We start from the raw sequence: 27,401 nt of genomic DNA, 5'->3' as shown, positions 1-27,401 counted from the left end.
TTCCGACATTCAAGCATGGTTTAATATTTTTTCTTTAATGGCAAACAAAAACGTTGCGGACCGTTCTCTGCTCAGCAGGGATTGATCCGCTGATCCCCGCTGAGCCGGCGGATGACAGCTCCCTCTCCGCACTGTGTGCGGAGAGGGAGATGTCAGAGCCCCGCTGCTCTCTATGGGGAATCGGATGGGAGCGGACCGCCTGTCCGCTCTCATCCGATCCCATCCAATCTGATCCCCACCCAGGACGGATGGAAAATAGGGTGGACACAGTCCGGCGCCCGCCTAGTGGGCGAAAATTTGACATTTTTTTAAAAAAATCTTTCGAATTTTTCAATTTTTCCCACGGCACACCAGGCAACATCTCGCGGCACACTAGTGTGCCGCGGAACAGTGGTTGAAAAACACTGCAGTAGGGAAATCACTCATATTACTTATTGAATATGATGAATGGTTTCTTATTAAGATTCATTCCAAACCACATTCTGACCTGGCTTTTGGGTGGAAACAGACTTGCAACAGACCCTGGTGGATGATGTGTGCTGGGGACTAGGGTGGTGACCATGATGTCCCCACCTGTCCAGCCTAGGTGGTACAGAATGACAGTGACTCCAATCCTTCCTTGTTGGTTGGTCTCAGGTGGTGCTGGGTGACTTCTATTCCACCCCATGGTCTCTTCATGGATAAGGGTCCCATCTTATCTATGATCCATCATGCTCTTCAGCATCTAAACAAAGCCAACCAGAGGTTTAGGCAGCGATGTCACCAATATGCAGACGACAGACAGCTCTACTCTCTTTTTTGTCTAAGTCGCCCATGAAGGTTGTGGACCCCATGAACCGGGTGCCTGAGATGGATGAAGAAGCTGAAATTTAAGCTGGGTAAAAACAGGTTTTGACAGTTGGGACGGTGGCTACTCTGGATTGAGCTCTTATACAGGACAGGATAGGAACCTCCAAGTTAAGACTGCTATTGTGCCCTATCATGTAGGCTACCTATGAAACTACAGTTAGTGCAAAATGCAGTTACTCAAATGCGAACGAAACCAGGACATCTGAACATGTGACACCATTTTTTGCACCAACTGAACTGGTTACTAATAATAATAATAATAATAATCTTATTTAAACCCCCAGGTTAACTTAAACTTTACTTGTATGATGCCACCTTCACTTGTATGATGCTGCCCAATATGCCACTACAGAGGTCCTGCTCTTGTACCTCCTTACTGAGAAAATTGGTTAGGCTAGAGAGTGTGAGAGAGAGCAGGGCTTTCTTGGTGGTGGCCCCAGTAATGGAACTCCTTTCTGTTAACCTACACTTTGCCCTTTCAGTCTAGGCCTTTAGAAGGAACTTGAAAGCACAACTCTTTTCAGCTGCCTTTCTTTGAGGGTACAAATGGCTTCTGCGATTCAAAGAAGTGTTTTGTTTCATTTTCAGATGGCACCTGCATCCTTCTAAGTTACACACATTGCATCTTATGTATATTGCCTTGTGAGGGCTTGGCCTTAAAGGGCACCTTATAAATACTTCCAATGATTAAATAAATAACTTCATCTCGTTTAAAAATGGGCTTTTGAAGTGCATTTGTTCCAAGCAGTTCTGATGTTCTGCCATTTAAGCTATATGGCTGAAGGCACCCTTTCTCCAGATTGATCTCTGCTGTTTTGCCTTAAAAACAAAACTAAAATGCTCTTAAAAGTTTGCTCAGCCTTATGAGGGGACTCTCCTAATTAGAACAATCAAGAAAATGAACTAGCATGTTCTCCCTGTAAAAGTGATGAGGAGTGCAATCTGCAACTTCCTGTCCAGAGTCTGCCTTTTCTTCTTCCCCCATTCTTGACCCAGTCAGACCCAAGGAGCTGGTGACCAAAGACTGCAGCAGCAGCAACTACTGTGGAGCCAGTCCTACAGCAAAGGTAGGCGCTAGCTGGGGCAGGAGAGTGGGGTTGAGACACTCTCAAGCTTACAGCCAGGATTTGGAGAGGGAAAATAGAAAGCATTGAGTGGGGTGGATGGGGAGAAAAGCAATTCATCATTTTTATGAATTATTCATAGTTGGGGAGCTCTGTCCAGAATAAGAGAGATCTTATCTAGAAGGAGCTTGCTCACTTTTTTTGAAAAATCTGAAGGGAGAGCTGCTAAGGAAAGCAAAAAGCCACCAAACCCCCCCCCCCAAGAGAAATCAATAAGGATCGAGTTTCCAAAGGGGTAGCTATCCTTGCTGTTTTTGCTCCAGCAAGGACTAAGAGCCACTTTAAAGACTAACGAAAGTATGCTGGTATAAGCATTCATGGACTACAGTTCACTTCATCAAATGCATGGTGTGGAATCCGACTATAGTCCATGGAAGTTGATGCCCAGACAAATGTGCCAGCCTTTAAGGTGCCACAAGACTCTTTGTTTTTAATAAAAATCAGTAACTTACAAGGCACAGGCTTATATTGTGTGAGACATAGTCTGGAAACTAAAACTGCTATATCAGGGACTACAAATCATGACCACTCTTGTCAACTCACTTTTTAATCATTAAAACAGTGTGCCTTGATACTATTATAGTGTAGTTGTAATATTTTGTCTGATACTGTCTGCCTACTAAAAATGTAATAAAATAAGGGTGTGGATACACAGCCCTAATAACCACACAATCATTGACTATAGATATGTGCCCTGCTTCAACGATTGCAGTTTTAATAGGTCCATAGTGCTAAAAAAAAGTAGTCCCCAGACCTGTAAGACAAGGAAACTCTTAAATTTCTGAAGAAATTCAGGTTCTGAGCCCTCACGGTTGTGAATAAATATAACAAATGGTTACAAGAGTGCTACTGTCAAAACTCATAAGCAACCAAATGGTCTGTACATATTCTTTTTTTATATATTCCATCATGTTTGGAGTGGGGCTTTCATTATTACTGACCACGATTGCCACTGCTGCATGGCTGACACATTGGTTATACTGTAATTTCAACATCGCACACGTCATAAAAATATACAAGAGACAAAAATGCTGTCCACTCACAAATTTCCCCCTACCACAAAGGGAACCACATCATTTGCAATGAGAAAAAAGGAACCAAGCTCAAGTCATTATAGAAAAGGATTTATACACTGAACCACCACCACCAAGCCTTTCAAGGTACAGCTAGGATTATCATAGCAAGCAGGTGGAACTGACCATTAGACGTGCACCCTGGGGGCAAGGGGAAGCCCCTGTCTCACGGGAGCTTAATGTAGTTTCCTGAGACTGCTGCTGCATGGATGGGGAGCACACCCAATTCCCTTGCACTGGGCTTCTTTAAAGTTCTGACTAATGCAGACGTGGTTACTGATCCCTCGAGTTGGGGGAAATGCATTGGCAACCCCACTCCTCATCCTGGTGATGTGCATCCATATAAGCAAGCGGAAGAGGACAGTGCAGAACTAGCCAGACCACAGAGGTCCTTGATCCTATAGAGATAAGTTTGTTCCAAGAGTATAGAAAAAGCCAGGCCCACATTGAGATGGGAAGGTGGCTGCCTCGATTTCTAGACATCATTAAAGAGTGGCAACAGGCAAGATAGTCTTATTTATGTGTGTGCACACCTGCAGAGGCAGTGGAGCCACTTGGATTTTATGGCACAGGGCAAAGATGTCTTTTGCTGCACCCATGAAGCAGGGAAGAGCCCTCGTGTTCTTTAATCCTGTACAAGGAATAAGGGGTAAAGCAAAGAAGGCTGAGATTGCTTAGCACAAAAAATCTCCTGGGTGGCCACTAGTTTTGTCACCATTTTGTGGGAGGGATTAAATCACATACCAGAAATTTAGGTTTGCACAATTGCAACTGGGGTGCAATTAATTCACTTCTTTGAAAAAAGAAATCTGGACATTTCCCAGTTAGGAAAGTGGCAGACACTAAAAATTTGGGATAACCATTGATTCATGGAAGTTGTACAACATCCCCATAAAAAAATTAGAACAGAATTCCACCCACCACCCAATTACTGGAGAACAGGAAGACAACCATTCCCACCTATTAGGGTATAATTAAATGAATTATACAAGAGGACACCAACCTGTTGGTCAAGGGCCTTCCACAAGTTTTGGGTTCCTGCCCCTTGTGGTCCCACCCTCTCATCCTCCAGGTGTTATCATCATCTGAGTTTGCACACTTTTTCTTGATCTTCCATCAAGTGCAGCAATACAAAAAGAGGCCTATTTTGACCTTACCTGACAAATGAATCTCACTGCGTACAAGCAACAAACCAAGTGTTAAAGCTTTCCCTGGACTGCACTATTTTAGGCTGCAGGTGAAGGGTTGAATATTTGAGTTCTCTCCCATCTTAAATAAATTCACCTTCCTGCATTAAGGAAATGCTTCCACCTGTAGCCTGAAGCAGTTTAGCCCCCCAAAATATCTTGCTACTGTACTTGACTCTGCTGGTTGTATGAACTATCCCTAGCAGGGTTAACCCCAGATACGTTGCTGCTTGGAAGTGGAACATCTAAGCACCACTCCTTCCCACTAATAAACAAACCGGAGGTGTAAGTCACTAGGAAGTTCTTCTGCACAAGTGTGAATAAAATAAATGGGAGCGATGCAAGAGCCCAAGGGTACCCCTGCAAAGCTCCCATGCATTTCAGCAGCAGCTTGTGCTGGATAATTTCCCACTGACTGTGGCCTGATCTCTGAGGCTGCAAACTCTCCTCATTTAGAACAGCATCTAAGAACTTTGGCTTGTTTGCATTTTTCAGGCTTTTCCTCCTTTCTTTTCTTTTTTAAAGAACATGCCTCCATTCATGGCTAATGAGAGTTTCTACGAATCTGAGGACTCCTTCACGTTACAACATATGGATTCCGTGTCTATTGGATCTCTGCTCATCTTCTCCATCACCTTTCTCCTGGGCCTCCCCGGAAATGGCTTGGTAATCTGGGTCGTTGCTCTGAAAATGAAGCGAACGGTGAACACGGTTTGGTTTCTGCACCTTGCCGTGGCTGACTTTGTGTGCTGCCTGTCCCTGCCTTTCTCCATTGTCCACCTGGCGCTGCATCAGCAGTGGCCTTTCGGGTGGTTTTTCTGCAAGATTATCCCGTCTGCCATCATCTTCAACATGTTTGCCAGTGTCTTCCTCCTCACCACCATCAGCATCGACAGGTGTCTTGTGGTGATGAAGCCTGTCTGGTGTCAGAATCACCGGACGGTAAGGTTCGCATCCGTGGTCTGTGGTGTTACCTGGTTCCTAGCTTTCATTATGTGTTTTCCTGCTTTCTTCTATCGCGAAATCTCCATTGATGAATCGGGCAATGCCAGGTGTGTCTACAATTGGCACGGTGAGGAATATGAGGAAGGATGGCCAGATTATTTGTTTCCCAGCAACGAAGAGTTTTCTAGTCAACGCCCTACCTTTGTGGCTAGTAGCTATGAAGATATTTTCACAGACGGAATTTTGGATGTGTATTCTGAGTACCATATTCTTAATACAGTCAAAAGCAAGGCTTGGTATTCTAGCACACCAAGCACTCTTGGCACTAAGAGAGATACAGATTCATTGACGGTGGAAGTCACCAGCCCAAAATACATGTCACACGAATCTTCCCACCCAGCTACTGCCATATCCAATGTTATTTATTCCGATCTTCCCGACTATTTTCTTTTTGGCAATTACTCTGGCAACCTCCCGATTAGCAATGACTCGATGGCAATGCCTTTTTACGATGAGCTGCCAAGCGTTCTTGTGTCCATTACTGTCACCCGAAGCATCTTTGGTTTCCTCCTCCCCTTCGGAATCATGACTGCCTGCTACGTCCTGATTGCCCTCAAGATGCTCAGAAACCAATTTGCAAAGTCCCGCGTGAAGGCTTTGCGGGTGATCCTGCTTGTGATAGTCACTTTCTTTCTCTGTTGGGCTCCTTATCATGTCATTGGGGTGCTGTATCTCCTGGCTAACCCCAGCACAGCACTTTATGAAACACTGGCTTTGTGGAACCATGTTTCCACAGCATTGGCCTATGCCAACAGCTGCATCAACCCACTTCTTTATGTGTTTGTGGGGAAAAAATTCAGGGAAAAAGCACGCCAGACGGTGCAAGGGATTTTGGAAGGGGCATTCAGTGAGGAAGGAACATGCTCCACTGCCTTCTCCCAGGAAAGAAGCAAGTCTACAGTTGACCATGATATTGATGTTTCCGCCCTCTAAAATGGAGCTTCCAGGCAACTAAACTGTCCTTGCTACTGTGGATTCTTGATTGGCACAGATGTGGCCACTTTGAATTAGTATCTGGAGCTCTTGCATATGCAGAGAGCAGCCACACCTTGTGAATCCCCTTTGTGCTGCGGTGTGAGGGGGTCAAGTGAAGTTCTGGGTTACACCACAGAAGGGAGACGGGGACAACTGCCTATCTTTGCAACATGTGTGGTGGTGGTGGTGGTGGTATCCAAATTTGTCAAAAATTTTCTAGCACTGCAAATGTGCCCTACAGTATTACTTGACTTGTTATATATTTTTTTCCCTGTTGATGAAAGGAAGTAGCATAGCCATGTATGACGAGCCAGAATAAGCTTTAGCGGTGGCACAGAAATCTTGCAAGAAGTGTCAGCAGCTTTGTTTTGTAAGTGGTCTGCATTCACCAAAAACTGCCAAAGAAAACTGGACGCAGTGCTTAATTTCTAAAAGCAAAGCAGGGAAGAGGTAGGCAAGGGTTGCGCCTACGTTCTGCAAGCAGTTCTAGGAGGAAAGCCCCTTCCCTTAACTTTAGGTGGGAACGGCTGTTCAACAGAAAGGAAAAGGTAGTCAAAGGGGTGGTGGTGGTGGTCAACAGGCATGGCTAGAACCTACAGAACCAAGCCAAATAGTACCTGCAGATTTGAGTATCAGCTATGAGTATCCTGTCCATTTTCAGGGCTACTGGAGACTCCATTCAAAATGTGCTTATTTCCAGAGCATACCTTAGGGGCTGCCTAGTTAATGAATTCTCTCCTACTGCAAATTCACCCAATCTGGGCACCTTTCCAGAAGCACTGTAAGGCCTACATTTTAGTACTAGCACCAGGAGAGTGAGTTAAGAGAAGTGGGGTACAATTTATTCTGTTCAGCTGCAGATGCATTGCTTTTGTCCCAGTTTTTTGCTGTTACGTATTTGGATTGGGGTAGGTTGCACACATGTACTAATAAATAAGTTGCTTTTAACCCTCTGAATTAAAACAGGCTTGACTTTTCCCTCTTCACATTTATCCTATGGTTACTCTCCCTTCCTAGCAACACTAGGTGGTTTTAATTTGGAACCGCTTAGTCCTTCTGCCTCAATACTGGGGGGGGGGGAAGAGTGTGAGAGAAACCAACTAGGGTGACAGAGAGCCTGAGCACCCAGGAAGCAGCCTGGCTCTATCAGTCTCTAGGCATCTCAATAGCAGAACCCTTACAGGCAGTTTACACCAAAAGCCAGATCAGAAGACCCAATAAAGACTAGGACGCTGCGTTGCTCTTAGTCTTTTCTCTCTCTATTCCTAAGGGATGGGAGTTTGTTTTTCTTTTCCATCCATGGGTAAAGGTAGGAGGAAGTGGCCTCCTTTCCATCTTCTCTTGAAAGCACTGGACAGAGGCCAACAGAGCAACCTCATGAGTCCTTGTTGGGGAGGAACTTTCTCCTTTCCTTGACAAATTAAGGGAAACTGCACACCAAGCAAGAACATAAAACTATGGTTTAATGTGAGGAGAGGAGGAGAGAGAGATCACTGAAGATATAAGGCAGGGAAACTATTCCTTTCCCTTCTCCATAAGGAAATATTTTCAGTTAAATCTCATCTCTGTCTCTTTCAGAAATATGTGAAGGGAGAGAAGGAAAATTCTAACTTTCATTCCTTCTTGTGGCCCTTTTGCCTCCTTCCCATCCCCTTGTTGTCTTGTTCATGCTTTGTTTTTGGTTATGCTATTCTGTAAAATGTACCCTATATATTAATAACACACCACTATTACAACAGGAAATTACAAGGATATATTCTATTATGTGTATACAAAACTGCACCTAGCAGCTTGGTGATCAAGCTATTAAGGATGGCCTTGAATTGAGTGACACCTCTGCATCAGGCAGGGCATAGGCAAGAAGCTACTATTTCTTCCCCACCCGTCCTCCAAGGAGGTCAAAGTCATGGGGCATCCCTTTAACAACAACCCTGAGAGGTAGGTTAGCTTGCAAGATAGCAACTGGCCCAGTCACCCAGTGAGCTTTGTGGCTGAGGAGGCATTCAAAGCAGGTCTGCCTGGTCAAAGTTTGTTGTAACCTTTGAATCCAGCAGCAGGACAGATCCAGTTGGGGCTGCAGATGCACCAGCTAAGGAGCCAACCAGGAACTCAGCTGGCTGTTCAATCTTGAGAAACCACTGTGCCTGCGGCTGTCACACAGGAGCCCCATAAGAACCTCCTGAACCACTGAGGTCTATAGGTACAGGCCCTCGCAGAACACCAGGAACCAAATGTTTCCCACAAGACCTCATCGGTCCAGTGGCACAGGGGGGACAGAGTGACACAGGCTATGGGACAGAGGAGTGCCTGTCTACAGGCCAGGTGGTTGGCCCTTCAAGTGTCTAATGTTGTCTATGGGGGGCAGCACCAAGAAGAGGCAGTCTGGGGGCAGAGGCTTAGGCCTCACATAATGGGAATAAGTCTGACAGAGCCTCTGTTAAGTGTCCCCCCTTGAGATGGTTAGAGAACTCTGTGCCTGATCTACATTTCTTGACAAACGAGTCAAGAAAATGGACTAGGCCACTGTAGGACATGCATTTCTGGATGCTTCCCTGCATTTGAAAAATACATTCTCTGCACAAGTAAAAAGAAAAATGAAAAAAAGGTTCTAGCTCAACCCACTCTCCAGCAGTTTTCTCCTTGCAAGGAAAAGTAACATAGGGAAACATACAAAAATGGCGCTCCCTCACCTGGCCGTTCTAAAATGATGCAATCCAATCATTACCACCTCATTTGTTGTGTGTGCACACCAGGCCCACCCGTATGCAGCAGATATACCTAAAAGGAAAGGTTTGAAGAAAGCCTGTTGGTATGCATGCTGAAGAAAAGGGGGCTAAGGAAGCCTTCGCTCGTGTCCTGGAGAAAGTAGCTAAGTGCAAAACATGATTCCCTTTGAATGCTGCAGGTCTGATGAAAAGCCCTTTGGGCTCAAATTGTCTATTTCTAAACTCAAATCAGCAAGGAAGTCATCTGACTTCCATATGTGCATCATGTTCCACCCAATCACTGCACCCAGCCTTTCTCAACTATGCTCAAAAGACCAGTTCCCTTTTGAAAGTCAAAGTTGCTCAATAAATAGCATAGTTCAGCAAAAATAATGTGCCCCCCCAAAAAAGGCTCCACTCATGACTTTTATTTTGGATCACACTCCGTCACTCCTTTGAAACAAGGAAGCACCCATCACTGACTAATCTAAAAGTTTCCTGCAGCACTGGACCTGAAGGTCTTTGAGCTGTGAAGTTGTACTGTATACAAGAAAATTTAAGAACAAAAGTAGATTCCTGCACTGATGGCTTCTAGAACTCCTGACTGCTGATAGGCTCTCACATCAACTCACCCAACAAAATTTCCTCTACTGAAATTTACTGTGGTGCAATGAATACTGTTAGTGTTGGATCATTCAGCCATGACCCTGGGCACCTCACTCTCTGAACCTCACACAGTTGCTGTGAAAAGAAAACAGGGTTAGCCCAAATATGTTGCCTGAGCTCCTTAGAAGGGTAGGATACAAATATCAAAAACAACTTAAGTACCAGTGATTCAACTCAGTTTTAAAATATCTTGGTAGGGCTGTTTCCACACTGCGATTAAGATCTGTTGCACCTAGCCAAGGCGGTGTTAATTACATTATTAAAAAACCCAAACTTCTGGACTAATAAGGTCCTAATTCTATGTCCTAGAACATTGATCCGTAATAAATATTTATAAAAGTATGTAATCCTTTATGATAATACAGACGACTCTCAACTCACCAGGGGGTAAGGCCAAAATCATGTGCAGCCGTATCTTGAAAGTTGAACAGCTTAGTTCCCAAACGTTTTGGATCCCAAACGGTTTGCAAACTATTTTTGGAAGCCAAACATCCAACAGGGCTTCCGTGGCTTTTGATTGGCTGCAGGAGCTTCCTGCAGCCAATCAGAAGCTGTGCTGTGGTTTTTGAACATTTTGGAAGTCGAACAGACTTCCGGAACAGATTCCATTCGACTTCCAAGGTACGACTGTATAGTCAAAACACATTGGGTTCAACAGTGAGTGGAATTGCCAAAGTCTTTCTTCTCCATATATATATATATATATATATTGCCAAGTGTGTAAAGCTGAATGTGCACAAGTGAAACGTGTGTATGTTGTGAGTTACCGGTACTAAAAATCAGGGCCATCCAATTAAACTGAAGGCAATAAATTGAGGACAATGTAAAGTACTTCTTTACCCCAATGCATAATCAGTTTATGGAATTTACTGCTAATGGCTGTCCGCTTAGATGGCTTTCAAAGGGGGTTTGGACAAATTCATGGGAGAATAATTCTATCAATGACCACTAGTCATGATGTCTGTATAGAAACTCCATGACCAGAGCCGGCATGCCTCTGAGGATGAGCAAGAGAGAGCTGCCGCCTTCATGCCCTGCCTATGGGCTTCCCTGAGTAATCTAGTTGGCCACTGTGGAAATCAAGATGCCGGAACAGATGAAAGTTAAACTTCATCTGCTCTCATGGAGCTCTGTCTAGGTTTGTAATTTATCTCTGTTTACATAATTTATTCCACAATTTGGAAGAAGGTACAGGGTTATAAAGACTAGGACTAGCCGCCTGAGAAAGTTTCTATCCAAATGCGATTTTGGTTTTAAACGCAGTGTAAAGTAGTCTCTATGGGAGTATATTGTATTTAATTATGGGGTATCAGAGTTTTTAGGGGGCTAACCAGGCTGGGATAGCAGGATTGTTGGTTTTTGAATGTCTGATGTAGATTCTTTCAATTTCGTTGTTCTGTATGGGACAATGACAATAAAGATTATTGTTTTGTATTGTATTGTATTATTCTGTATAATTTATTCTGCTTTTACTAATAATAAGAAGGAGCAATGCAAGGGCACTCAAGCCACATCCCTAGTGAAATAAACTATTTTCAACCACCTTCCTGGATTCTAGGATTTCAGCCCCCAATTTCAATAATATCTTTAAAATCATAACGGACAAAGCATTTTTTAAAAAGAAAAAGGAAGCAGTGTTTCTCAAAACATTGAATTCTGCACTTTGTGTGCTCCTGCAAAATTCACTGTATAGACACTACTCTGCACGAAGGGATGGCTTTGGGCTCTGGTTGTAACATGAGGTGGTACAAATGTAAGGAATAAACTGGAATCAAGCATATGTAAAATGACAAGGCTGTATTTCCTTTGTCCAAATTCCAGCCCAACGATGTGAGTTGCACCTTACGAGTTGCCACAGACAAATTAAAACAGGGGGCACCAAAGGGATTAAACCATAAACATTCACTTTTTTAATTAAGAAAGCATGCAAAAAAAATAAATCTGTGAGGCCACACCCCCCTCCCTTCTCCTTGACATAAAGCATTGTGGGCTGCACTGAAGCGGGTGGGCAGACGAGGGATTTCTCTCCACGGCAGGCAGGCAGGCTGGCCGGCCAGCCCTCTGTGCTGCTGACCCTTGTTTTTCCAGGGCAGGCTGTGTCAGCTGCTCACAGTGCAGAATTCCAGTGCTGAGTCTATGACTTCATGTGTCCATTCCAATACTAACCCACTTGAGAATGATGCAGTTAATTCAGAGGCAAAAGGGAGGATGTGGCTAATTTGCACACTGACTGGCATATATTTACATATGCAAACAAGGCGCCTTTAAATACCTATAGGAGTGATCTTTTATTCCCTCCACCTTCTGTGGATTTTTTTCTTCGAAAACGTCTTGTAAAAAGCACCAGCTGGCATCTGGAGGAGAAGTCATCTCTACAGCGTGTTCCACAGACACTCGCCAACAAGAATCTCCTGTTCCTGGTCACATCATTCTCATCTTGGGACAGTGTAGGCAACCATTAAAACTCCTCCAGGAATTCAGCTCAGGGATTTTCTACTCCTCTCAGTACACACAATGATGGCCCCATTCCCCAACAACCAAAAATTCCCTCCCTCCAAAATCCAATGGAACAGTGAGTTAAAAGCAGTGCTACAGAACCTTCCCACCCTCGGGCACAGCACTTTCCGATGATGTTTTTTGCTTCCAACTTAAGTTTCCTCTTCACACAAAGCAGGCTTGCAGCTGAAAGAGTATGCAGATTAACAAGAGGTCTGGCAAAAGAGAGTCACACTAGAAACGTAAAACAAAGCAGCAAAGAGGTCACCTAGCTAGATCCAGTTCAAAATTCAATCCTACACTGGCACCCTTCTTCTTCCTTGTCTCCTCAGGACTGCCATACAACTGAACTTCTGCCCTTCCTGACCCCACGTCACTTGGAAGGGACCTTCCAACTTTCCCTCCTTTTCCAGCTATACACTTTCGGCATCTTCTTCACAGAGATATTCCACAATCACTTAGCCTCTACCAGAAACCCTCCACCCACCAAGCTCTGCTCAGCATTACATTCCTCCATTCACCTTAAGTTTATCCAGGAAACAGGGACCACCAGTTGCTTATTTTATATAAAGCAGACAAGACACCCTCAGCTCCTACTCTTGCATCACAAGCCACAACACTTTCTAGAGAATTGAGAGGAAGTCAAATTCAGGAGTTAAAAAAACAAAACCTTGCAGGGTAGAGAAGTTACTTCTTGATTTTTATGTCTTATCTGCACATTCAAATAAGAGCCTTACTGCATTATGAGAGAAGGCAGCAGGAGGGGGCGGAAGTGTGATAAGTCAAGCCCTGAGGATTCTGGTACCCAAGCCACATGATGCGGATACAAGCCAGACCTGTCAAGCTTTCTTCGTCTGCCGAGGGGGAAAGTGCAAAATGGCAGTGATTGAAAAAGGCAGTGTAGAAAAAAGGTAAAGGCCCCCATCGTCTATACCAGACACTCAGTCCCTACCAAGCAGCAGACTCGTAACCACCATGTTTCAGCTAGAGGGAAGTCCTCACCTTCCACTAAGGCAAGCCTGTCTCTGTCAAACTCCAATATTCCAGCTGTTCTCCACACCCAGAGCCTCATATTCTGTGCACTTGTTAATCCTGCTGCTCCTGCTGGTGCGAGAAAGTTCACAGACCTCCTTTCAACGCCGGTCTAACCCTCCCCCCCCTCCCCTCCCCCTTTACAACATTTAAGAAAGAACATAATTATTACAGACTTTCAAGATTCACGGGGCTCTCTCACTTTTGTAGCCAATAAAACAGAGTCACTGGCCACCTTGAAGGGAAAGCGGGATTGTTAAAACGCAGGTGATGCAGGAAGAGAAAGATGCCCTCAAGAATTCCTCCTTCCGAGGTCTTCTCATGACACCAAAAAACAGTTTTCCTACCCTCCATCCCACACAGGGTGCCAGTAAACACATAAAATCCGAAGCTGGAAGATGGAGCAGAAGGGCTGTGCACTATTATTGATGATGATAATAATAATAATAATAAAGAAGAAGAAAATAAGGTAAAACAGGGAGCGCAAGGAAGGATTATCTTCGGCAGCATCTTGCGGCAGCTTCTCTGGCTGAAGTAGAGAATATATATCTATATACAGGCAAGGAAAGAGGCTGAAGGTGCTGGTCTTGTGACCCAAACCCCAGACTCCCCTTCCCATACCCTACATGAGGGATGTGCTATCAAGTCTGTAACTTGCTAGGTGATCAAATCCCAGTTGAAATCATCAGGGATTTCCTCATTGGCACCTGGAGGCGGCCGTGGAACCAGATGATGACCTGAATGCATTGCAGAAAGGAAGAAAACAGGAAACAAGTGGTCTATTATGTAGAATTCTTGATAATAAACTACTATGATCATTACAGAGCAGCTCAGTTCAGTTGAAACTCTGCACATGCCCCCAAATGGTGCTTTTGGTTTGGCCCTGGTGGCATATGTGAGACTGTCAACATATTCAGGCCCTTAAACAGGAGGCTGCAATTGCTTCAATTAATTCCGGAATCCAATGTCATATCTAATGCAAGCAACACTTTGTCTGTTATCTCTTGCGAGTGAATGGATTGAGCCTAAAAGCATATCCTGCATTTCCTGAGAGGGCCAAGCTGGACCATTTTCCAGCAAAGGTGAGATCACCTCATTAGAATGAGATCTGAGTCGTGGACTTTGCTTTAACCCTGTGGTAAAACAGCTGGCATGACTTAGGCAGACCCAGGGAAACACATTACCTGTGTCTTTTTACTATAATGACTCATGCTCATACTGGACCTTTGTAAAAAGCCTGGTTCAGATTGAGGTGCGGTTTACTGGTAAGTTTCCCCTGTTACTGGATGTACACTGTATTCATAGTTTGTACAGCCATTTGGGATCACACCAGAAGGCTGCTCTGCTTTCAGATGCTCTATAGGTCGGTGTGGAAGATGGCTTTTCTCCCTGTCATTAACTTAAGTTAGATCCTTTCCTTGTCTCAATCTTCTCCATACTCCTTGTATCTGAACTGTGTTTGTCATTTTCTTCAGAATTATTCAGGACCCCTAGGCCCCTTTCCCAAAGGATAATTTTTTCTATGTTTAAATGAATTGAAAGGTTTGAAAGAACCCAGGATAAAACTAGAGATTAATTGCAAGGAAGGAAGCATTTTGACCAGACTCTGCAAGGGCCTGGTGGATTTTGCTGTCCGGTAGGTAAAGAGAGACAATGTCTGCAGGGACACTGGGTTTCACTGGAACTAATAAGTAAGTCTGCTCAGCTGTAGAATACTAGCACATTATAGACAGTGCCCCTCTTGAGTTGCAGTAGACAACCCAGTTTTTTGCCTTTCCTTCAACCACATGACAGGTAAATATTAGCACCTCAACTTTTGTACTTCTTTCTGTTTTCTGAATTTCCCAGTCCCATGCACTTTTAGTCTTTCCATTCTACACCTGTAGTACAGTGGACCTTCCAGATACGAACTTAATTCATTCCGGGGGTCCGTACATACCCCGAAAAGTCTGCATCTAGAGGCGCCGCTTCTGCATATGCACACGGCACGATAGAGCGCTTCTGCGCATGCGTGGCGAAACCCGGAAGTATACACTTCCGGGGCTGCCGCATTCGCAACCCGAAAGTTACATGACCCGAAGGTAACGTGACACGAGGGTCCACTGTAGTAACTAAGCATTGGGCCAAGCAATGTGTGGGTGGTTTAGCCTGTGTAACTGAGCACCTAACTCAAACATTTGCTAGAAATCATCTGCATATGTCTGGAGAAAGAGATGATAGCAGAAAGCAGATGATTTATACTTGCCAGCTAGACCCTGGAGCAAGCCAGAAATGAAATTATTCAACTTTTTGTGTTCAAAGAGTATCTCAAAACTCATCCTTACCTGGACGATTATACCCTGGCGTGTCCTGGGTGGAAATCTGGTACATTGGAGATGGCCCAGAGTAGAGATGGGAAGGCTGTGGCTGACCGTAAGAGTTCACTAGCAGAGAAAAGGGGAAAAGAACCATCAATAGCCCCAGCTACCTGCTTGCAACCTGGGAACACAAAAGACTAAGGTGGGATATGTGACTTCTACACATGCTCTCAGGTCTTCCTATAGGTTTATCTGTAGCATCATCTGGGATACAGAAAATCAGGGATGGTTTCTATCATTCAACTGGTTTGGCTCCTTTGCCAGATATAAATATGAAAAACAATTAGCAACTTTCTCAATACATAAAAAAAAATCAAAAAGATATATGTACAATTTGCATTTTCTGCAAAACACAGATCTGTTTTTGGTTTCAGTTTTGTTGTATGTGAATTCATGTACCTCACTAGCCATGTCTGAGCACTGACTTACAAAGTTGACATAAATTTGCTAGATCAACTCTTAAAGACTTCCTCTTTTTTTCTTAATGCTCTTTCAAAAGCATACTAATTCAGCTTTGCAAAGAAATCCACAAAAATTACTAGCCCACTAGGCCTTCATACACCAGTTCAGTAATTTTTGAAAACTGTTACAAGTCTTTCATTGTATAATTAATTCCATTGTGGATTAACTGGAGGCATTTCTTACAGGTAAGCGGTTATTTACAAACCTATACTACTCATATGACTTTTCTGCACTAGAGTAAATGTGGTGGGGTGCAATTTGAAGTCAAAGAGGTAACAATATTCAGATGTTTTCACACAATGTGTCATCAGATCTCTATCCATGCAACATAATGAGCATGTGCAGCCCAGGATTCATACATTGTGGACAACAGAAGACTCTTTGAAAATGGCTGAATTGTGGAATAAATTCATACCATGCAATCTCACTGTAGCAGTGAAAACTGGGGCAACCTGAACATCCTTTGATAACTGCAAATATGTCTTTGCATTTGTATAAGCTCTATGAATTCTTCTGATTCTTTTCAGCAAAGGCTTTCTTTCTTATCTCCGTGTGTTCCATGGGTGACTTGTGAATAAGCTTTTGCAGAATGCTTTCTTATAACTTGTTTTAAAACCGCTGTGTGTTGCTAAGAAGTGGTCATCAGGTCCCTGATGGTTTTCCTTGAGTCTTTCACACTAGTCAGAACGATAAAAGCTGAGATAGGCTGATAAACTATGTCTTGGCCCTTTTGAAACAGACACACATGCACTCATTCATGAGGTACATTTTCATCTCTCAGTAAAACACAGTATTTCTCAGTATGCACAGACACACACTTGCTAGCTGTATAAAGTGGCAAAGAACTGGACATGCTTAGCCATCCATCCTGTGCAAATCTGAGCCTACCGTAAGTGGGGGAAACTCCTTTATGGTAATGGCAGTTGCCAACATTGCAGCATGTGTTTGCTACCATCTCTGCATTGCTCAGATATACTCTGGGCACTGAACATTCAGAATTTTTGGTGATGGTACAGGCACCTCAAACTACACTCTTCTTTTCTCCCCCCCTGTATACTAAGGGATCAGGCAAAACAGATCAAGGTTAGGGGAAATCTGCGAGACGGAGACCGGATGTGACAAAAACATATGCTTTGTTGAACCTTTTATCCCCATCCCTAGAAATGGTGCCACGTGAGGGGGTGTGGCTACACCTCTTTGATTCCGTCTCACCTACTGTCCTGGCATGGCAGGTCCCCACCCAGAAAGCCCTGCTGAGTACCTTGGTTCATGGGCTGCTCTTGTTTGCCACTATTCATGGCACAGGACTCGGAGATTCGGGGAAGCTGCTGTGGGCCTCCCAGGTGAGGGAGCTGGCCGGTCTGGGTGAGAAAGTGATTGAGGGAGTCACAGAGGTTGGCAATGTGATGCTGATCTAGAGTCCAGTTCTTACGCTCAGCCTGGCGCAGACTCTCCATCAACTCTGCAGGGGCCAGAGAAAGAGAGAGGTAAGAAACTAGGCGTCACTGTTCTCTATTCTTGCCGAAGAGATCCTTCTCTATATCTCTACTTCCCACTCTAAGCCTTTGAAGGGCCCTTTTCCTCTCTACCAGAGTGAAGGGTATAAGGAAATAACATAACATGACCCACCTGAGAACTGGGAGTGCTCAATGCTAGACCAGTTCAGCCGATTCACCATCTTGAAACTTTCTTTTAGGGAATCTATGTTGGAGCACCACTCAGGGGGAAATGCTGAAAAATGGGGGACACAAAATAGTCAACAGGGTGTACCCCCATACCTTATATTAGACACCAAATACATGCCTAATACATTTATCTCTGAAATCCTGAACTGAACAACCTACCTCTTCAGGACAACGTAACTCTTCTCTGTACCCAGCCACTCCTCTCCCTGTTTTATTCATTAATTCATTCAAAGCTTTCCAAGCTCCTTTTATCATCAATAATGGCTTACAAAAACTGAAGCTAATAAAATAATAGATATAAACACAAACACCCAGCAATTAAAAGCAAAATTTAAAGCCATCTAGTCTAGGGAACCACCCACTAACAGGGCCTCAGTCTTATCTGGACTGAGTTTCAGTTTGTTGCCTCCCATCCTGTCCATTATCAAGGCAAGACACTGGTCCAGCACTTCCACTGCCTCACGTTCAGATGTAAAGGAGAAATAGAGCCCAGTGTCACCAGCATACTGCTAACAAGGTACTCCAAACCTGTGGATAACCCCACCCAGAGGTTTCATGTAGATGTTAAACAACATGGGGGATAGGAGAGAGCCCTGCAGGACCCCACATTGAAGGTTCCACATGGCTGAAAAGCATTCCCCAAGCAACACCCTCTGGGAATGACCATCCAAGTAGGATTGGAACCACCGCAAAGTGGTGCCACCCACACCTATTTCGGACAGTTGCTCCAGGATACCATGGTTGTTGGTATCGAAAGCCATTGAGAGGTCAAGAAGAATTAACAGGGACACGTTTCCAAAGCAGTTTCTGTGCCTAAACCCCAAGTGAAATGGATCTGGAAAATCAGTTTCTTCCAAAAGCACCTGGTATGCGACCAATAGCTACAGAACCTTGCTCAGGAAAAGGAGATTAGCAACTGGTTGGTAGTGAGTTAGGTTTTCCAAATCCAGGGAATTTTTCTTCTGGGCTGCCACCCCAAACTTCTGAGGGCAGTGGAACTAGCAAGAAGGCCCTACTGCTGATCTTAACACCTGAGAGGATCTGAAGGGAAGAAGATAGTTTTAGAAATTTGGGGCTCATGTTGTTAAGGGCTTTAAACGCTAACGTAAGCACCCTGAATTGAACCCAGAAACTATCCGGCAACCAATGCAGCTGTTTTAAAACAGGGATTATATTGGAGTTCTAAATAGAACCCCAGCTGCATTTGGATCAATTGAAGTTTTCGAGTTGTATTCAAGGGCAGCCCTATGGAGAGTGAATTTGCAACAATCCAGTCCATAAGTTACTGTGTACTGTGACCGTATCATCTCTGTCCAAAAGGGACTGGAGCTGGTGAACTAGCCTCAGCTAGATATAGGCACTCCTAGTCAAAACCACCTGAGCCTACAGTGATAGTGTTGGACCTTGGAGTAAACCCAAGGCCCAGTGCAGGGTACAATCAAGAGAGCTGCAGTCAGTTCTGACTTCCTGCACAATGCAGGCCTGCACAAGTGTGTTTTTCCACATTCATACTTGACTATCTTTATTGCACAGCTAAAAATGTAAACTGTGAAGCGGCCCTTCATGATTTGCTCAGAAGAAACATGCCAAAAGCTCCTCAACTCCAAGCTTTCAGCCTGGCCTAGTCCATCTGTCCTTAATTCAATGAATATTTCTGTCAGTTTGCCCACTCTGTAACTCACCAAAGCTAGCATTATTCATGGAAGCTTGTGATTGCTGCTGCTGTTGCTGCTGCTGTTGCTGCTGCTGCTGTTGCTGTGAATGGGAGTGCGGGTGGTGGTGCTGATGCTGGTGATATCCTCCATGCTGCATTGAAGAGGGGTGAATGGACATCACAGGTGGGGGGCCATAGCTGTCACCTCCTTGCTGCTTGCCACCCTGGGATGGACAGCCTTCTGAGGTTGGAGTGTGGAGGGGGGGTGCAGCTCCCACCGAGGAGGGCACCTGCTGCTGGTGGTACATATAGTAATTGTGGTTGGAGGGCTGCATGTCACCCAGGAGGGAAGAGAAATCTGAAGGGAGGATTAAGAGGAAAGTATTAAAATGGGTGGTGGGCCCTTTTTAGCCTGGAGGGCCACATTCACCTGGGCCCAGCCCTCCAGGGGCCACTATGGCCACCCACTCTCTTATCAGGTACATGCACTTATGCACACACACAAGACACACACAGGCATATTATGGCCCTCCTTCTGCTCCTCCTCATCTGATGACTGGCAAGGGGGCAGTGAACACCTCTATCTGGGAACTGGGCTCTGCCCACCCCATGTTTTTTAATCCCTATCTCACTATTTTGCTGCGGCTGCCAACACTGGCAAGGTCTTGGACAGCCAGAAAAAACTGTGTGTGAATGGGAGGGGCAAATCACGCCCTTGAACTGAGGTTAACCACTCCTGCATTAAAATACACAAAGGTAGCAGAAACATCAGTTCTATACCTTTCCTAGAAATGAGGCGAGTACCCCAAATATTATAAAACAAGCCATTAGCACTTCAGTGACCACAGTTCTAACAATGTTCACTAAACAGCAGCTTAGGTCCAGAATTTTTCACCCCTTTTCTACGCGAATAACACAAAAGACAAGATTAGCTTCATGAGATGCTGCCCCCCAGTGGCTGTAACTGATTAACAGAATGCAAAGTACTCTGGAGTAGGCCTGGGCGATTTATTGATATATCATTGCCCAGGACTGTTATGAGGGGCAGACCGCGATGACGGCTTCACTCAGTGGTATATTGTGGGAGACACTGCTGCTTCCAGAGACCCTCTGCTACCAGCACCCAGCACGCCAAGGGAGCAACAAGCTGCAGTGGGGCTGCTCACCCGCCCCGCCCCCCACACCAGTGAAGGCAGAGGGAGTCCTGAAAACGGAGTCCTGTCAGGCTCCGTCACAGGGCTCCCTCCGTCTTGGGGAGTCATGGGGCTCGCTCAGCTGGAGCCTTTCTGCCCCCCAGCTGAGCAGCAGGCTGGGGCCAGCTGTCACTGGCCCTAGGGTGAAAGTGTCTCAGCTCCCGCGGTGACAGCTGTGGCAGTTTCACCCAGTGCCTCGCAGGCTGGGGCAACTGCAGCTAGTTTCAGCATCACCAAACCACAATGTTTGGCTGGTGATACACCACAATGTGGATCGCCCAACCCTACTCTGGAGCTGGGAAACAAGTACCATATTTCACCAAATGATCATCGCACCCTGCTTTTTCAGTCCAAAAACCAGGTTACCTTTCATTCCATAATCATTGCATGGTATAATTCTGTTTGTCCTGCCACTTAAACAGAGCAGCAATGTATTCACCAGTGGGATATGGATACACATTTTTCTCTTGCACATTGTGCATTGCAAGCCGCAAGCTTAGCATTCTCAGTGCACATGTCAGTATACTATACTGTATTTCCATAGGTGCAAGTGAAGTGTGCAGGCGAGCATAGCTGCCTTGAGTGAGGCACATGATATGATAAGACCTGCATCTTCCTGAGATAGCTTAGTGATAATAAAATTTAGTAATAATAAAATTCTTGCTTCACATAATGGTTGCACCCCACTTTGGGGCAAAAAAATGCATAAAATCTGTGGCAATTATACGGGGAATTACAGTAATCTTTCTCTGCAACCTGTTTCTAGCTATTGATCTTTCCCCTTTCCCTACAGTATAGGCATGTCCCTAACCCAAGAGGTCAGCTAAAAACACTCAATCCATTATTGAGCATATAGTTCTGTAGCAATTTTTAATTCAGTATGCATTCTACAAAAAAAGGAGGTTTCATTGAAAAAGGGGCATAGGACTTCTAACTTGTCCTCTAGAGCAGGCCAACTTCTTCAGCTGAGAAGGGCTCTTCAAGTGTAGGGGCCTCATTCCAGCCTCAACATCAGGAAGAACTTTCTGGCAGTAAGAGCTGTTTGGAAGTGGAAGGGACTCCTTTGGGAGGTGGTGGGCTCTCCTTCCTTGGAGGTTTTTAAGCGGAGGTTGGATGGGCATCTGTCATGGATGCTTGAGCTGAGATTCCTGCATTGCAGGGGGTTGGACTAAATGACTCCCAAGGGTCTCTTTTTTAAGTCTACAATTCTATGATTTGAAGATGATTATCTGGGGTGCAGACACCTCTCTCTCTCTCTCTCTCTCTCTCCCTTTCTCTCCCTCCCCCACCCCCCGATCATACCTCGCACTGTTACTCACCATGCTGGGATGAGGAGGATTTCTCAAGCATGGATTTATAGAGATTTCGGAAGGACCAGCTCAGGTCCTGGAAGTTGATCTCAGAATAGGAGAATTTCAAGTCGTTGCTGTTACTGTAATGTGGAGGTGGCACATCTGGACCTTCACGGCTCTGACCGCCAGCCACTGTTGCTGCCACATCCACAGGCCCTGTGCTCTGCTGAAGATAAACAGGTGTATTAAATAGAATTCTAGCCTTTTGAAACCAGGGATTGTATATGTACAATTCCCCCATTTCCAGAGCTATTAGCTCTGGCCCACATCCAAGGCAAGCCACTGTGCCGCAGCTCCTTTCCCCTTCCCTTCACCACCCATGTCCTTTTTTGCTTTTCAATGGCCTTCCCCCATTTTCTTCCTCCCTCCTCCCTGCTCCCCCTCAGCAGCAGCCTTTTTCCGCTGCTTCTCCCTCTTCTTACCCTCGACTCACCTGACTGTAATTGCCAATAGGCGGTGTGCTTTGCAAGGATAGCTGCTGGGTGGATTCAGGGGACAGCGATGATTCTGCCCCAACAGAAACAGGCCCCCGGGGGCTCTTGCTTGCCTCTTGCTCTGGGGAATCCTGGGACAGCTGAACAGATGGAAAATATGTGCATAAGAAACACATGGGCAGAGAAGTAAAACTGCAGAGAAACAACTCACTCTAGAGTTGACAGAAAATTGATAGGACTAGATAGGGGCAAGTATGGCAGTCAAGGAGAGCGTCACCTGCCACGCAATGTGCTAGAGCAGGAGGGAAATTAAAACTCCATGTCTAGTGGTTGAACAACGGACTCACATGCAGTGAGCCAATTTAAGACCACCAGCCAAGACATAACTATTGAAGAAACCTTTTGTGAAATATAACACATGAACTTTCCATTAATGCTACAAACCAATTAAATAATTTTTATGTGATTAGTTATAAGTTTCAATTGATTAATTAACTGATCTATCAATTAAATCTGCATATGGGTTAAAACAGTGTTTCTACAGCACAAAGCACTTTCTTTGTTTTTAGATGAGGCGTGTATGTGTTGTAATAGGCATTTCCATGCGCTCTGGCACCCGTCACGGTCCTCCATGCACCAGTAGAGGTTTAGTCGTGCTGGCCACATGACCCAGAAAGCTGTCTGCGGACAAACACCACTCCCTCAACCTGAAAAGTGAGATGAGCGCCACACCCCATAGTCGTCTTTGACTGGACTTAACTGTCCAGCGTCCTTGGACAGGCATCATCTTAGAAGAGGCATCCCCCAGACCCACTGAACACACACAAAAAAAATGGAATGCTTCTTTTAAGCTCTTATACTAAAAATAATATTTATAAAAATTAAATTGCTGTACAATTAATTGCAGCATCTTTTTGGGTGATTAAAAGTTTTTTAATTAATTAATTTAACTCTTTAATTTAATGTATTATTGCATATTTACTCTAGAGCCAGTCTCACTCTGTTTAGTGGGGTTTACTCCAAGGCATGTGTGCACAAGAATGCAAGCAAAACATTGCAGCCCTACTGAATGATTTAATAAATCTATGCTGTTTTTGGAGCAATATAGCTAATACAGTTATTAATCATTAGGTTAATAATTTAAAAGAACAAAATTAAAGTCATTTAAATTAAGCACATGTGTATAATTTATTATGTATTTTGCTATTTAAATAATAATAATTCTGATTCTGCTAATAATGGAGCAGGCTGAGGAAGAAAGGGCAAAGGGGGCAAGGCACTGAAGCCTTTCCCTCCTTTGGCTGCTGCAAATCTTATGCAATTCTTCTCTATTTCCAAATCTCAGCAGACATTGCTCATGCACTGACAAACATTGCTTCAAGCCCATAAAGGCTACAAACTTGCTTTTAAAAAAACACGAAAGTGAAGGCTCGCAGAAGCCTGAGTTTTATGACCAATGCATTACTTCTGTGCCATGTAGGATCATGTCCTTTGGAAAAAGTGGATCTCTTAATCATCTCACAAATGCTTTGGATTTTGAGGGTAGGAATGGGGAGCCACACTCACATCATCATCTGGTGGGTGACGCCTCTTCCGGGAAATATCAGGACAGGTATCTATGGTCCAGTAAGAACCCTGCAAGGAATAAGATCTACTGGTGAAAGGAGTATAAAACCAACCCTTGATATCAGCGATAGCAACAGCAGCAGTGCAACCCATAATACCAAAGAGCATGCAGGTTGCCACAGCTTATCAATTACTCTTGCCGCACAAGACAGGTCCTTTCTTTACATTGCAACATCATTGCAACATCATCCTTGATACTTTTTTGTGATGTCACAATCCCAATACTCCTTCAGTCTCCAATAAACTCTTGGGAAGAACAGGTTGGACAAGAACAGCAATTCTGATGTAAAAGTATGAAAAAGAATGACCAGGGCAGAAATGCAGTAAAATCTTTAAAAATGTGATGTTTTGCTCCTGTTGCAGGATAGTCCTGGGGTCATGCACACACATATTGCAGTCTGGGATACAAAGACCCACTGCCTTCTCTTAGCTTTCCCAAACGTGCACATACCGAAGAAGTCAGAGCTATTTCATCTACACTAGAGTTTATTACTTATTACTATTAATATTACTATTACTGAGAGATACAGAAGAACAAAACCTGAATGTTCTTTCCTTGCTTCTTCAGCAGAGCAGTAAATACCTATGCCCTACTTATACACAAACCTTTGCTCTAGCCTGGAGTAGGAGCAGCAGAATTTTTAACTTGCCTGCATATTTTATGTCCTCACTTAATCTGTTCATTCACATTAGTCCAATTTCTGCCAAGAGCAGGAGTGAGGGTTTAGAAGTCAATGCAACATTGGTTTAAAAAAAACACCTCCCCACCATGATGGTCAAATGTCTAGCTTGATCCCTCTCACCTTTCCAGGGTCGTCCCGAGGGCGAGGCACTTTCCGAAAGCATTTATTCAGAGACAGATTGTGACGAATGGAGTTCTAGGGAGGGAAAAAATGACATAGCTAATAGGCAGGCTGCTCACCCATGCCCTTATCACCTCCCTAGCCCAAAGACTGCTGCTTTCCCCTCAGCCAGAGTTCCCAGGCACAGCTATGGTTGTTGTTTTGCGACATCAAGAGGGGGGAGCCAGAGATGGAGTGCTGGGTGGGATGGGAAGGATGTGGCAGGCAAGAACAGTGAGGGTTAAGCAGCCTCTTTCCACCTGCCACAGCTGCCCTGGAAGTCATCCCACCTGCGGTATTTTGGAGAAGAAGAAGCCAAGCTTCCAACCCCAAAGAGCTGTTCCAGTCTCCCCACCAGGATGCAGTCTCTTACCTACACAATGGGAAATTCTGAACAGAGAAAAGGCAAGGTCTTCTCTTAGAACCAATGTTCTACTCCAGGGATGGGGAACCTTAGGCCCAGAAGATGGAGGCATATGTGACTGAAGAAACCCTTAGATTTTGTGTTGCTATAAAGTAGCCTTCTGTGCATTTCTCTGCCCAATTCTTCCTCTGGCCCTGCACATCCCTGGCAAGTGGCCTCTGGAAGGTCCCTCATGAAGGAACTGAGTAAAGTGCAGAAAGTTCTCCCACCACAGCTCCTCAGACAAAAGTTACAGCACAGACTGACTCACCGAACCCCAAAAAGCTAAATTTCTCCTTTACTCTGCAGGAAGAATTAAGGCTGCATGAAACACATGTGACTAATCTGCAGCACACAGTGGTAGTTATGGCGTGTACCTCCACCTACCTCTAGCATGGTGAAATGCCATGGACTGCATATTTGCTATGGCACATTAGCCAATGGCATGCTCTGATTTAGCCTGTGGCACAAGCCCCAAGGCGGCTGGCTGCCACTGGCACAGAAGAGAGCCTCTGACTCGAAATAGGAATCTGTAGCTCATATTCCACCAAGCCTCCTAAGTGGAGATTATTATAGAATCATAGAATAGAATCATAGAATCATAGAGTTGGAAGAGACCACAAGGGCCATCGAGTCCAACCCTCTTTATCTGCATTGAACTAGAAACTATATTTATATATGTACTTATTGCTGATGTTTTTACTGTTGACTGCTTCAGGATGTTTCATGGGAAGAAATTAATAAATGAAATCAGTGTTATCTATTTTAAAGATACAGAATGGACTTCAAGCGTATAGAAGAGGCATGGAGAAGCTGAAGACTGAAACACTCATATGGGAAAGTTTCACCTCCCCTCTGGTCAAAATTTAGAATGTAAGTACCTTGAGGCGGAGATTTGTTTTTGTGTTACATTCAGTCTGTAAAACACCATGCACATTCATGGCGTGATCATACAATATAACGTTAAATGGGAATGGATTTTCATAGGAGCAGAAGCTGGAACTTCTGCTCCTATGAATGAACTTCTGAGAATGCCCAAGTCTACTTACCTTCCACCCAATGCCAGCATTCTTATAGTAGGGAAAGTTGTCACAAATCCAGCGATAGATCTCACTGAGGGTCATCTTCTTGGCCGGGGATGAATTGATAGCGTAAGTGATCAGAGTGGCATAGCTGTAGCGCGGCTTCCCATCCTGGTGGACGGCAGCATCGTCTTTGCTCAAGGTGGCATTGGGGTCAGTGGGGGAGCCAGGAGAGCACTTCCGACCGGCCCCTGGGGGCCCTGACTGGGAGGCACCCCCTAACTTCTCAATAGTGGCTCGCAGAGTGAGCTGTGGGAGCCAATCAATGGAAGTGAGGCTGCTTTCCAGATCAGAGGCCATGATGCTGGAGGCAAAAGTGTCTACTGTGGAGAAAGAAAGAGATACAGATAGATGGGGCTGTTGAAATATGATCACATTATATGTTTATTTTCTCCTGCAAGGAAAAAAACCTCAGTATGGCCAAACAAAAGCTGCATCACCAATAGCTCAGTTTCCAAAGCCACAGACATTACTGCATTTGCTTGGTTATGTGTAAGAACTACTGTATATAGGTCAGGAACAAAGATGACAACTTTCTGAGCCAGACTTAAGAGAAGTTAGAACAGGCTTGTATAAAAGTCACTCTTTTCCTTACCTATGGAGAGTAAGCTTCCTCTCCAGGCAACAAGAAAGGGAAGTGCTAAAGAAGTTGAACCACAAGTTATTGCAACATGCAGGTGAGCACAGGTAAGCTCATAGAAGTTTGTGTGGGTTAGTTACAATGCATCATAGTCACTTGCCCATATTTGGACATTTAAATTGTATTTCTCAGTGATGTTCTGGATACAGGCTGCAACCATTTTACATGGGGGTTCCGTTCCTGGCCCCCATGTGCATCAGTGCAGAACACATAAGCCCACCCCACCCCACCCCATTAAACCACTGCCCCCATTCCACCCTCTTTTGGGTCCAAAAGGACCCATGCGTCAACTGGACATGCAAAATGGTCACTGCCTGTAAGTATTGTTTTGTTCTGATGCATATCATGACTGCTTTGTTTTACAATTAAAAAGAAGGGGGGAAATACCCCCACCACTCTTATTACAGTGCTTCTGACATGAGAGGAGTAAAATATGCCTTGAAAGGTTAAGCCACCATGTTGAGTGCACAAGTCCCATGAAATGAGCAGCAGCTACACAAGAGCATTGCCTGCTAGATTCTACCTCATGAGCTGCATCTGTCTGGCTCTCATTCTTTTG

At 44.6% G+C, this 27,401-nt stretch overlaps 2 protein-coding genes across 4 annotated transcripts in view; one reads left to right on the top strand and one right to left on the bottom strand.

Annotated features, from left to right (window-relative positions):
- Nucleotides 1-413: 413 nt before the first annotated feature.
- On the top strand, nt 414-9,317 carry C3AR1 (complement C3a receptor 1). 2 transcript variants are annotated; one of them, XM_081207824.1, is made up of 2 exons: nt 414-1,916; nt 4,759-9,317. In XM_081207824.1, the coding sequence occupies exon 2, from the start codon at nt 4,762-4,764 to the stop codon at nt 6,169-6,171; it is 1,410 nt and encodes a 469-aa protein (XP_081063950.1). In that variant the 5' UTR covers nt 414-1,916; nt 4,759-4,761; the 3' UTR covers nt 6,172-9,317. The 2 variants fall into 2 exon arrangements, with proteins under 2 accessions (XP_081063950.1, XP_081063951.1); XM_081207825.1 differs by having other exon boundaries at nt 4,729-9,317.
- A 2,154-nt stretch (nt 9,318-11,471) lies between these two features.
- Nucleotides 11,472-27,401, bottom strand: part of FOXJ2 (forkhead box J2) — a 31,454-nt gene continuing 15,524 nt past the window's right edge. Inside the window, exons 2-11 of one of the 2 annotated variants that reach the window (XM_081207771.1) lie at nt 26,170-26,525; nt 24,679-24,753; nt 23,816-23,884; nt 22,249-22,389; nt 21,783-21,978; nt 19,299-19,628; nt 17,561-17,662; nt 17,193-17,393; nt 15,437-15,535; nt 11,472-13,849 (exon numbers count right to left, since the gene is read on the bottom strand). In XM_081207771.1, coding sequence (XP_081063897.1) covers nt 13,770-13,849; nt 15,437-15,535; nt 17,193-17,393; nt 17,561-17,662; nt 19,299-19,628; nt 21,783-21,978; nt 22,249-22,389; nt 23,816-23,884; nt 24,679-24,753; nt 26,170-26,502 — 1,626 coding nt within the window. In that variant the 5' untranslated portion in view covers nt 26,503-26,525 and the 3' untranslated portion in view covers nt 11,472-13,769. Of the gene's footprint in view, nt 13,850-15,436; nt 15,536-17,192; nt 17,394-17,560; nt 17,663-19,298; nt 19,629-21,782; nt 21,982-22,248; nt 22,390-23,815; nt 23,885-24,678; nt 24,754-26,169; nt 26,526-27,401 lie in introns of both variants that reach the window. The other variant, XM_081207770.1, reaches the window with a different exon arrangement.

This window comes from Podarcis bocagei (assembly GCF_964188305.1).
Source record: "Podarcis bocagei genome assembly, chromosome: 9".
NCBI lineage: Eukaryota > Metazoa > Chordata > Lepidosauria > Squamata > Lacertidae > Podarcis > Podarcis bocagei.
Note: the sequence above shows the minus strand (reverse complement) of the source record. Positions and strands in the feature narration are given on the sequence as shown.

What these genes read in the sequence shown, in the direction of transcription:
- C3AR1 (XM_081207824.1), top strand. Translation starts at nt 4,762, where the DNA reads ATGCCTCCATTCATGGCTAATGAGAGTTTCTACGAATCTGAGGACTCC.